A 12,790-nucleotide genomic window follows, 5' to 3' on the forward strand; every position below is an offset into this window, starting at 1 on the left:
ATTTTTTATATAAAATTTTATTTTGATCACACTTGATCTTTTCGTAATTTGATATTCTTTCAATTATTCTCGGCATATCTTATTTTCTGGATAATTCTTTTTTTGTATTATTATTAACTTCTTAAAAAAAAATCAATATAATTAGTTTACACTTTGTTAACCACATGAAAGTCTATATCATTTTTGTGTCTTCACATGGAACAGCAAATATACGCACTTATGTATTTAAATAAATAATTAATGCATATAATATAATTTTATTTTCTTCATATTTTGAATCGGGTGGATGCCACGGGTCTTCACATTTAAAATGACAACAAATAAGAAAACAATATTACGAAGAGCAATATTATATATCGAGAGTTGCTGAACTGTCAAAAAATGAATTGGGGCAATTAAAAGTCTGCATGACCATACATAAAAGAGAAAAGTGTTAAAATTAAGTTAATTGTTTTATGAGCGCTTTATGACTGATTTTTCGTGATATTTAACAATTTCCAATAACAAATATTTCATAGATTTAAATTTTTATGCAAATTTTTATAATACAATATCATTAATTTAATTCGTAAATACATGATTATCACCGTGTGAATTTTAAGAGAGAAAAAATATTTAGACATCACAATTAATGTCGCACAATTTATATTCGGTTTTTATCTTTTCATTTTTTAGGATCTTAGTTTCTGCACACACTCTTATAACATCTAATTTTAAAGACAAAGCATTAAAAGCAAAAATTACAAAATGTTTCTAAAATAACATTTGTTCTCTCAAATTTGAACCCAATCGTGCACTTTATACTTACAGAAGTGTCATTAGGCATAATAATATTCCAAAAGGTCTCGTAATAAAAAATATATTTTAAAATTTTAAATCCTAGATTTGGGTAATCCAGCCGTGTTATGTATATTTTGAAAGACGATATTAATTAATGGTTGCATATGGAGGAATCGCTGTTAAACATCAACACCATCTGCTGTTAAAGATAAACAATTCATTAGTAATGGCCTATACGTTCAAGACTTCAATAAAAATTATAAGAAACGTTCATAATTAAGGAGGAAACTGGACCTTCATCACATCTTTGATCCTCTAAAGATGAGAATCTCTCCATAGGGAGCCTTCTGCTCAACTCTAAGGGCATCACGGGTAGCAAGAACTATGCACAACAAAGTTACAACAGATATTGATGCTTGGGATGCGCAACAGAGTTATAACATGTAAATTGGAGGACTATGAGTAATAATATTAATACCACAAGTTTGATAGAAAAGTTGCGCTGCTGATTTTCGGGTCATTCCAGCAGCTAGGATATCGAGAGATTCAAATTGAGGAGCTCCTGGGGTGTCGAAATGTGCTCTCATCTGCCTGTAACATTCAAATTCAATAAATATGCTTTATTATTACCAAACGGCCACTAATGTCTCAACTATGTGAATGCAGAGTCCCCTGGCTGTAGGGAATCCGAATTCCAAAGTAGCTTTTATAAGGGGGTTAATAAATTTCTGTAAGAGATTCATACGCTAGGATAGAATCAGTTATCTTGTCACTAGGATGGTTGGTCTTTCCTTGTGTTTGTGTGGGTCCTGTCTCCACAAGAAGTTCTGAAAAGAAACTTACTACGCTGAGATATGTGTTAAGTGGATAAAGAATGTATGTATACACCACTGTAGATATACCACTATACCGAGTATATATATATATATCAGAGAAGCCTTAACAAGTACCTTGATCAGGTGTTGGGCCAATGTCAGACAGCCTAGATAACTTGAAATTTACATTCCTGAAATTTTCATTCTCTGCTACTGGCTGAAGCCCTCCGCTGCTGTTTCCAGATGATGAATACCTTCTCTTTCTGATTCTGTTAATAGTATTTAAGGAATGGTCAAAACTTTTTTATAAGTGATCATTTAACTGGGTTCTATAAGAGGTAAATTCAAATTGTACTACCTTCCTTTCTCAAAGTCTGAATGTGAGGAAAGACCATGCTCAGATACTGTACTTGGGATGGAAAATGCAGTGTCTACTCCTGGAATTGTGTCTGAAGGAACAATTATATCGCAATTTCTTAGTTGTTATAGGCATAGCCATACACTTCATCAACTACTTTTGAGAAATGAATGGTCAAATAGACTCTATTTCATGTGTTATATGAAATCCTTAAATTTTAACAAATCATCTTGATATTGTCAGCTCGTATATGTCCAATAAGATGACAAATAAAGTCCTGTAATATTTTAAGATGACAAATAAAAGTAGTATGAAATCTGGTATATGTCATGTACTATTTTAAGTGTTGAAGTTTTGGTAGAGACATATAGGAGCTGACAAATAAAACTATATGAAGATGTACTAGTCTCTCTATCAAGATGACACATACCAGATTTCCCTGATGAAACATGAGGAGTAGCTTCAGGTACTCTAAAACCATTGTCAAAAATCGGTGCCCGCCCCGTCTCTACCGGAGCATTAAATAGGTTGTCTAGCCTACTGTCAAAATCTTCAAAATGCTTCGCAGATGGAGATTTTATTAGAAATAAATTACATTATCCGTCCAAGATACTACAAATAAACAGATTCTTGTACGAGACTTACAAATCCTGTGAAATCATCGTTGGTGTTAGGAACTCCTGGAGGTGATGAAGCTGATGGTTCTGGAGGATATTGTGTTGAAATCCTTGTTGCTGCATAAAATAAAAGTTGTTTGTAACCTTCTGCTTAACTCTTTCAACATCAAGGTTGAGTAGTTCCACAGAGAGAGAGACTCTATACTAACCTGAAGGTGAATCATGGGGTGGTTGAGTGCTCTTAATCCATAAATCAAGAAGAGGTGCTGGATAATATATATCTCTGTTTACACTTGAATATAAGTCTCCCATTAGCGTAACGGGTGGCAGCTTCATGAGGTCAACTATCTTTGTTGAAGACATGATATCAGTTCCCTGAAACATAGACAAGCAGCCTCACACTGTCTAAGTATACAGTTGTCTAAGTAATTCCATTTTCATCTCTTCACACTTCGTATTTTTACAATACTAGATTCCCTCTTTAGTTCAAAAAGAAATTATTTGATTCAAACTAAAGAATAAATATGAACTATGCATTACTTGATCTGTCTCGTTAGTGTTAGGTATTGGAAATTTAAGTGACTGATAAATAAAGCCCATAGTAATTAGGAATAAGTAAAATGAAGACAACATGAGGAATAGGCCGATATACTTATTTATTTATGGTGTCAACCTTGTTACTGTGATCTGTTGCCTAATCAATTGATGTACATGCATCTCATTCAAAATGTATAATGGATTGGTATAGAGAATATCAATTGCAAACCTTTTTCTTTCTTCCTCTTCTTGAGACTAAATCAGAAGCACTTTGAAGCCAGCGTTGGTATATATGAGCAGGGATCATGGTTTGCTCACAATCCATTGTTATTGCCACTGGTTTTCCTCTTTTCCTCTTAGTTGGCCCTCGCCTTTTATGCTCCTGGTGTCTAGCTTGAATGTCGTCATTAGGTAGCTGGCTAATCGGGTGCTCAGGAGGTTGGTCTTGAGTTAAATCGTCTACAGAATAGTTATATCATATATGTCAGCGAGCAGTTTCTTTTCTCTTTTTTATGTTGACAAGGTTTCGTTATTAGAAGAAACAAATGTTTGAAATTCAATGATTTAATAATGGGGGGAAGAGTCTAATTCAGATTATAAATGACAGAACAAAAATGTGTGCATGGCAAGAAACTGGAGAGCACAATGCTTCATAGTGGCTGTCAAATCTGACTCCTTTTAACTCAACACTAATAGTTCAATTGGATTTGTTTTCAACTGCCAAACATAGTACTTAGCAAAATGGAAGTAAGAGACAGCATAATATGCAAAATCAGCAATATCAAGAAAGTACTTGTTAAAATTCAGTGTATGTTTTAATTATTCTTTGATTGTGCAACATTCTAGGCTAATTGAAGGTAGTCCTAGGCATTGAATGTAATTATTGCAGCATCATTATAAATATGAAGGTGTGTGATCTCATTAGAAACATAAGAAGCACAACGAATCACATACTTTACATGGTATCAGAGCAGGTTCTGATTTTGTGACCCGTCTTTGTGCTTCACTACCGTTGCCGGCGGCGGCAAATGCCGCCGGCAGCACCATCTTTTTCAGTCTTTTAATTTTTTGGCTTCATACACTCATCTGTCACCATCAACTTTGGCTGTCATTCTAGCAACCAACCACGACGCTACAGCTGGCCTCAAAAGCACAACCTTCACTGTGTGTTTTTAAGTGACTTTTTTTTTCTTTCAAACACAGTTGTGCCTTACACCAGTTGTAACTTTTTTGTTCTTTTTTTTTACTTTGTTTCAGTTGGGCCAACACCAGCTGCCCCTTTTCTAGTGCGCATCCAAAACCAACAAACATCGTCGCGCAATCCTCCGGCGAGCACGACGGTGCTTCTCCCTTCGCCAACCAACATTGCACACGCGTCACGCGCATCTATCTTCTCTATGTATGGGTCTCACGCGCCTCCACCAAATCTGTGTGTGAGAATGCATACACCTGTCTCCAGCCCCCTTCTGCAGGTCTTTTCATGATGTAGTGATTTTTCAGCAACCTCTTATTTTTCAACTCTTCGTTCCGTATTGTATCTGCTGTTGTGAGAACTTAGTTTCAAGAACAAGGTACCATTTGCTCAGACAATCATTTTATTCTCACCGACGATCAACCCAGTAGTGACTCTAATCCTACATATGAATTATATTAGTGGCACCTTTTATTCCCACCGATGATCAATTCAATGGTGAATCTTTCACACATGAATCATTAATGGTGTCTTTTCTTTTCAAACTAGTCCAACAATAGTCAAACTTAGTTTCATTTTTTATGTGATAAAATGTTTTGATGTAACAAGTTTAAAGCATAGTAAGCTTTAGCTTGAGGAGGAGTATTAAAATTCAGTGTATGTTTTAATTATTCTTTGATTGTGCAACATTCTAGGCTAATTGATAGTAGTCCTAGTCAATACAATTTCCTAGGCATTGAATGTAATTATTGCAGCATCATTATAAATATGAAGGTGTGTGATCTCATTAGAAACATAAGAAGCACAACAAATCACATACTTTACATGGTATCAGAGCAGGTTCTGATTTTGTGACCCGTCTTTGTGCTTCACTACCGTTGCCGGCGGCGGCAAATGCCGCCGGCAGCACCATCTTTTTCAGTCTTTTAATTTTTTGGCTTCATACACTCATCTGTCACCATCAACTTTGGCTGCCTTTCTAGCAACCAACCACGACGCTACAGCTGGCCTCAAAAGCACAACCTTCACTGTGTGTTTTTAAGTGACTTTTTTTTTCTTTCAAACACAGTTGTGCCTTACACCAGCTGTAACTTTTTTGTTCTTTTTTTTTACTTTGTTACAGTTGTGCCAACACCAGCTGCCCCTTTTCTAGTGCGCATCCAAAACCAACAAACATCGTCGTGCAATCCTCCAGCGAGCACGACGGTGCTTCTCCCGTCGCCAACCAACATTGCACACGCGTCACGCGCATCTATCTTCTCTATGTATGGGTCTCACGCGCCTCCACCAAATCTGTGTGTGAGAATGCATACACCTGTCTCCAGCCCCCTTCTGCAGGTCTTTTCATGATGTAGTGATTTTTCAGCAACCTCTTATTTTTCAACTCTTCGTTCCGTATTGTATCTGCTGTTGTGAGAACTTAGTTTCAAGAACAAGGTACCATTTGCTCAGACAATCATTTTATTCTCACCGACGATCAACCCAGTAGTGACTCTAATCCTACATATGAATTATATTAGTGGCGCCTTTTATTCCCACCGATGATCAATTTAATGGTGAATCTTTCACACATGAATCATTAATGGTGTCTTTTCTTTTCAAACTAGTCCAACAATAGTCAAACTTAGTTTCATTTTTTATGTGATAAAATGTTTTGATGTAACAAGTTTAAAGCATAGTAAGCTTTAGCTTGAGGAGGAGTATTAAAATTCAGTGTATGTTTTAATTATTCTTTGATTGTGCAACATTCTAGGCTAATTGATAGTAGTCCTAGTCAATACAATTTCCTAGGCATTGAATGTAATTATTGCAGCATCATTATAAATATGAAGGTGTGTGATCTCATTAGAAACATAAGAAGCACAACAAATCACATACTTTACATGGTATCAGAGCAGGTTCTGATTTTGTGACCCGTCTTTGTGCTTCACTACCGTTGCCGGCGGCGGCAAATGCCGCCAGCAGCACCATCTTTTTCAGTCTTTTAATTTTTTGGCTTCATACACTCATTTGTCACCATCAACTTTGGCTGCCTTTCTAGCAACCAACCACGACCCTACAGCTGGCCTCAAAAGCACAACATTCACTGTGTGTTTTTAAGTGACTTTTTTTTTCTTTCAAACACAGTTGTGCCTTACACCAGCTGTAACTTTTTTGTTCTTTTTTTTTACTCTGTTACAGTTGGGCCAACACCAGCTGCCCCTTTTCTAGTGCGCATCCAAAACCCACAAACATCGTCGCGCAATCCTCCGGCGAGCACGACGGTGCTTCTCCCGTCGCAAACCAACATTGCACACGCGTCACGCGCATCTATCTTCTCTATGTATGGGTCTCACGCGCCTCCACCAAGTCTGTGTGTGAGAATGCATACACCTGTCTCCAGCCCCCTTCTGCAGGTCTTTTCATGATGTAGTGATTTTTCAGCAACCTCTTATTTTTCAACTCTTCGTTCCGTATTGTATCTGCTGTTGTGAGAACTTAGTTTCAAGAACAAGGTACCATTTGCTCAGACAATCATTTTATTCTCACCGACGATCAACCCAGTAGTGACTCTAATCCTACATATGAATTATATTAGTGGCGCCTTTTATTCCCACCGATGATCAATTTAATGGTGAATCTTTCACACATGAATCATTAATGGTGTCTTTTCTTTTCAAACTAGTCCAACAATAGTCAAACTTAGTTTCATTTTTTATGTGATAAAATGTTTTGATGTAACAAGTTTAAAGCATAGTAAGCTTTAGCTTGAGGAGGAGTATTAAAATTCAGTGTATGTTTTAATTATTCTTTGATTGTGCAACATTCTAGGCTAATTGATAGTAGTCCTAGTCAATACAATTTCCTAGGCATTGAATGTAATTATTGCAGCATCATTATAAATATGAAGGTGTGTGATCTCATTAGAAACATAAGAAGCACAACAAATCACATACTTTACATGGTATCAGAGCAGGTTCTGATTTTGTGACCCGTCTTTGTGCTTCACTACCGTTGCCGGCGGCGGCAAATGCCGCCGGCAACACCTTCTTTTTCAGTCTTTTAATTTTTTGGCTTCATACACTCATTTGTCACCATCAACTTTGGCTGCCTTTCTAGCAACCAACCACGACCCTACAGCTGGCCTCAAAAGCACAACCTTCACTGTGTGTTTTTAAGTGACTTTTTTTTTCTTTCAAACACAGTTGTGCCTTACACCAGCTGTAACTTTTTTGTTCTTTTTTTTTTTACTCTGTTACAGTTGTGCCAACACCAGCTGCCCCTTTTCTAGTGCGCATCCAAAACCAACAAACATCGTCGTGCAATCCTCCGGCGAGCACGACGGTGCTTCTCCCGTCGCCAACCAACATTGCACACGCGTCACGCGCATCTATCTTCTCTATGTATGGGTCTCACGCGCCTCCACCAAGTCTGTGTGTGAGAATGCATACACCTGTCTCCAGCCCCCTTCTGCAGGTCTTTTCATGATGTAGTGATTTTTCAGCAACCTCTTATTTTTCAACTCTTCGTTCCGTATTGTATCTGCTGTTGTGAGAACTTAGTTTCAAGAACAAGGTACCATTTGCCTAGACAATCATTTTATTCTCACCGCAATCAACCCAGTAGTGACTCTAATCCTACATATGAATTATATTAGTGGCACCTTTTATTCCCACCGATGATCAATTCAATAGTGAATCTTTCACACATGAATCATTAATGGTGTCTTTTCTTTTCAAACTAGTCCAACAATAGTCAAACTTAGTTTCATTTTTTATGTGATAAAATGTTTTGATGTAACAAGTTTAAAGCATAGTAAGCTTTAACTTGAGGAGGAGTATTAAAATTCAGTGTATGTTTTAATTATTCCTTGATTGTGCAACATTCTAGGCTAACTGATAGTAGTCCTAGTCAATACAATTTCCTATGCATTGAATGTAATTATTGCAGCATCATTACAAATATGAAGGTGTGTGATCTCATTAGAAACACAAGAAACATATAAATCACATATTTTACAGTTCTCAATGATAATTCATACTTAATGATACTAAAGGAAGTTACGTTCTAGTACACTCTTCACCAAATACTAGGATAAGCTTACACAATATGGAAAATATGGCGTAAAGAAAATGAAATGCAACTGAGGTGAATGAAATACTTGTTCCAACATTTTCTGATCTACTCAATATGGAAAAACAATCAGCTTTATTGAAAATCTTGGTGTTTACAACTAGTCATGTAATTGATATGTTGCTCACCTCTCTTTGGGTCATCTGGAGGAGGTGGGGAGGGTATAAGAATACTTGGAATTTGATTATAATCTCCTGATGTTACATTTACCTGTGTTTCGTCATCTCCTTCGATGTCAAACCTGCCACAACATTCACAAATACAAACGGGTAAGATGACGATAATAATGAATAATTTTCTCAAGATTCAAGAATCAGCTAACAGAATTGATGGTTCATTGATCTATGACACAATGCAAACGTTTATCACTGCATTCAATTCTGACATACATAGTACTAAACTTAAAATTAAAATGACTAATTCAAATACTGCAAAAACAAGAACAGTGGAAGCCAAAAACCTCTCAAAGCGATTGTGTGGATCCACATTAGCTTGGAAAGATTCAAATAATGTAATATTCTCCACATCAGCTGAAAAATGTTGAGTTAGCAAAGGGACACTAAGACCCAATATAGACATGTAAATGTTTAACAAATTCAAGGATGAAAACCTTGATGAAGATTATCCAATGGATCTTCATCCTCTCTTCCTCCATTACCAATGTTAGGTTCTTCCACGGCATCCAGTCGCTGCAACAATAGAAAAGTATAGATAAGCCCCAATACACAATTGTGATTAGACCAATGCCTTACATTTGTCTAAGGTAAACCAAGTAAATTAAGATTAACACACTATGGATTTAATTTATATACATTATCACGGTAAATAATACTTACACTATCAATCAATCATAATCATTAAATCAATAGAGATTTTTAACTTTTGCCAAAACTATCTCTAAAGTCATCTTCATGAATGTTTGTGATGTGTCGACCGTGTAAATTTTTTTACACTGACAATGCATAGTAAATAAACTCTAACACAATTAATTTTTTTTAAAAGAGTCTGCCAGCAAAACTCACACAATTGAGCTAACAATGGAGGTGTACTTACGGGACACATAATTAAACGTTTGATCATGAAATAAACATGTTTCTTTCATAGAAAGTCACAACTAAATTATAAATTGATTTCCATTTCTACATAAGAAAACCTTGCATTAGTATTTTACAAATAAATGATATAATATGATTTGCTTGGTATGACTTGCTCAACATGACTTAAATGCTATATCCATTGTCTGTATAATGCATTACACACCATGGTAAAATAAGCGGTTTGTTGGAACCCCATTGTAGCTGTTGCATTGGAAAACTGGAGGGACTGTTCAATATCACCCAGAGCCATCTCTTCTTTCTCTGGCATAGTGATTGTCCCTTTCCTGTCAAAGGTTAATACACATAGCAAAGGGAAATCAAATTAAGAAAAAGAAATGTAATACGAACTCCTTATTCAGCTCAACTTCAAAATTTCAAACCATATATGCAAGTTAAAATGGAAAATAATAATTAGAGCAAATGTGATGTGACTAACTTGGCTTGAGATTTTCCTTTAGGAAGCATTGTAGGATCTGGAGCACTCTTTACCTTCCAAGCTTCATTTATCTCAACCTTACACAATCAAATTAATATATATAGCGACATTGAATCTATTGGAAGAAAAATCATAATAAGAGAAAAGGTGGATGTAGAACTTTATACCAGTAGACGTGAAACGTCATCTGCAAGAAGAAAGGTAAAATTCAAAACAAAACAAAAAACAGAGTGCATTCAGAAATGTTGTACTGAAATAGAACTACATTGCTTTAACATTTAATTAATTATTTAATCATGAAAATGAAAGCAAGGACTAGCGAAATTTACCAAAAAGTAGCTTCACTTTTCTCTCGTACACAATCACTACTCCTCCTAATAAAAAAAATGCAAAATCCATTAAAAAAGAAGGATCAGAGAGAGAGAGAGGGAGAGAGAATGTACCCATGAGAATTCCAGAAAGTCTAAGAGCCATAGGAATCGATGGATTCAGAATCTCTTCACTGTAACAAGCAAAAGAAAACGACACCGTATAACAAATTCGGTTAACTATGATATAACGCAATAAAAGAAGAAGAATAAGCATATATAAATTATTAATCAATAATCGTTACCAAATCTTGATGATATTGAGTTTATTTAACTTTCTTCTGTTTATCTTCGAGTGCATAGTCGCAGCCATCCTTCATCAAAAAAGCAATTACGATTCTCATTTCTCAGTATAACAAACAATTAAAAAAAACACAGAAGCTTTAAAAAAAACTAAAATCCAAACGCGCGTTTGTAAATTAAACAACGAATTTATATATTCACAGTCGAAGTTCAACATTCCAAAATTAGTTCCATAGAAACTAGCTAGCTATAAATGCTTCTGCAGAAACAGAGACATGAAAATGAATGGTGACTAAATTCAAATGCAGTTGAAATGAATAATTAATTTAAAAGAGATGAAAATTGAAAACGTATAACAGTAAAATGTAAGTACCAAATTTGACCGAGTGGAGCTTTTCGAGCAAGAAGCTGATGAGAGTAAAACATTTTCTAGCTATGGAGATAAAATTATTTGCAACTAGAAAATAGTAAGAACTAAGTTTAATGTATTGTATTTTTAAAATTTTTTGCAAAGGAAGTTTAATAATGTATTGTGAAGTTGAAGAAAATTGAAAAGACTCTCTCTGAACTCTCTTATTAAAATGCAATGCAGCAACAAGCAAGAAAAGTGCTACGCGAGAGGAAGAACGTGGTAGTGGTAGAGTACACTGAGCTACGCGAGAGTGCACAGTATTATTTAGTTTTACGAAGGAAGATTAATCCACGTGGATGCTTAACGGTTCAGAGTCAATGGGATTGGGATGGAGTGTTGGTACGAGTGCTGGACTAGCTGTAGAGGATTAAAGGTATGGCTGTTGGAGTGGGACCCACGTGATCAACGAATTTGTCACTCGCTCACTACTACACAAGCGAATTCGTTAGGAAAACTAACTGTGATAGCAATTTTAAAAAATTTATACGAACGTTTTGTCATTCAAATGCATTGTATTGTATGATGTATTGTATACGTAACAAATAGATTATAGCTTATAGCTTGTATTTTGATTGATTAATAGAATGAAAAATAGTCACTCTTTCAATCTCTGTTACCATTTGAAAAATAAACATATTTGTTCATTTCATTACTCAACCAGCATACAAGCTTTTGTATACGAGGCTATAAATCATGTTTCCCTCCTTAATACTTAATTTATTTAAATACACCTAACTTTAGCTGATTCAATTTTATCTACGCTTTGGTGTCCTATTAGCAATGTTATAACATAAAAAGTGAAATATAAAACCACTTAACTATAGATAGCTGTTTTATTAGTTATTTTGTTGGTCTTTAGATAGCTGTTTTATTATCATCGGCATAATTACAATGAAATGTGTTTTTGTCATTAGTGTAAAAAGTGTTTTAAATTTGTGTTTCCGGTAATTATATCAACGTAACAAATCAAGTAATCATGACGCAGTTTGTGTTGTGAAAATAAATTATTTATCTTTAGTGATTGATGACTTTAGTATATTTTAGAGTAAAATTGATGATTAAAATAATTGATAAAAATTATTTAAATGAGAAAGAATAATTGATTAAGAAATCAAACGTAAGAAACTCAAAGGTAGAAAATTTCAAACCCCTATATATATTATAGAGCTAGATAACTAAATTGAAAGGAAAAATTGATTGCATTGTAGTGAAACCACAACAACTATATTATTTGTCAATTTCATCTTTTTTCCCAAATCCAAAAATTCTCAATCATTTATACTTATTATCTTCTTTCTCATTTCCTATAATTCTCCAAATTCAAAATTCAATTCTTCATTTACAAAGGGTAAACAAAGCGAGGCAACTCAAAGAATAATTTTTTTTTCTGTAATTCAAAGAATAATTTAATTGATTATATTAAATTTTAATTAGACATTTGCCACTTCATAAAATTCAAAGTGTAATTTGAGAAACTGTAAGACCCATAATTTTAAAGTATACTTTATGTATTTTTGTATATTTTGGATTTTGGTTCGGAGGCTTTTTAGCCAAAGTTAATAATATTTTGGAGTTTATATGATCAAAAAGATATTTTGACGCCGTTTAGAATTACTCGTCGATAAATAAATTAAATTAAGTGCGGTGAATCCCTTACGGAGAATTTAATGCGTTACGGGTGAAATGGTAATTTAACAAATATCTAGATATTTTGAGATATTTGTTAAGTTATATTTAATATATATATATATATATATATATATATATATGTTTGCTTGGAGAGAATAGAAAGAAAGGAAATTAGAAGGAAGGAAAAGGAAAA

General features: G+C 34.7%; 1 protein-coding gene across 1 annotated transcript; it reads right to left on the reverse strand.

The window, feature by feature from the left end:
• Window positions 1-805: 805 nt before the first annotated feature.
• On the reverse strand, window positions 806-11,055 carry LOC101500067 (sister chromatid cohesion 1 protein 1). Its single transcript, XM_073365539.1, has 20 exons — window positions 10,930-11,055; window positions 10,559-10,627; window positions 10,389-10,447; window positions 10,275-10,319; window positions 10,113-10,132; window positions 9,946-10,022; window positions 9,673-9,793; window positions 9,023-9,101; window positions 8,873-8,942; window positions 8,541-8,653; window positions 3,337-3,566; window positions 2,780-2,945; window positions 2,599-2,687; window positions 2,384-2,513; window positions 1,954-2,044; window positions 1,731-1,864; window positions 1,526-1,607; window positions 1,259-1,371; window positions 1,075-1,162; window positions 806-976 (listed from the first exon to the last, which is right to left on the reverse strand). Exons 1-19 carry the CDS (start codon window positions 10,980-10,982, stop codon window positions 1,080-1,082), a joined length of 1,824 nt encoding a protein of 607 aa, XP_073221640.1. The 5' UTR covers window positions 10,983-11,055; the 3' UTR covers window positions 806-976; window positions 1,075-1,079.
• Window positions 11,056-12,790: the final 1,735 nt, after the last annotated feature.

Source organism: Cicer arietinum, chromosome 2 (genome assembly GCF_000331145.2).
Source record: "Cicer arietinum cultivar CDC Frontier isolate Library 1 chromosome 2, Cicar.CDCFrontier_v2.0, whole genome shotgun sequence".
Lineage (NCBI taxonomy): Eukaryota > Viridiplantae > Streptophyta > Magnoliopsida > Fabales > Fabaceae > Cicer > Cicer arietinum.

Coding starts and splice junctions, on each gene's coding strand:
- LOC101500067 (XM_073365539.1), bottom strand. CDS start 10,982: ATGTTTTACTCTCATCAGCTTCTTGCTCGAAAAGCTCCACTCGGTCAA. Junction 8,943..9,022: donor ATTGGATAATCTTCATCAAG/GTTTTCATCCTT, acceptor AACATTTTTCAG/CTGATGTGGAGAATATTACA. Junction 1,865..1,953: donor TCAGACTTTGAGAAAGGAAG/GTAGTACAATTT, acceptor TACTATTAACAG/AATCAGAAAGAGAAGGTATT.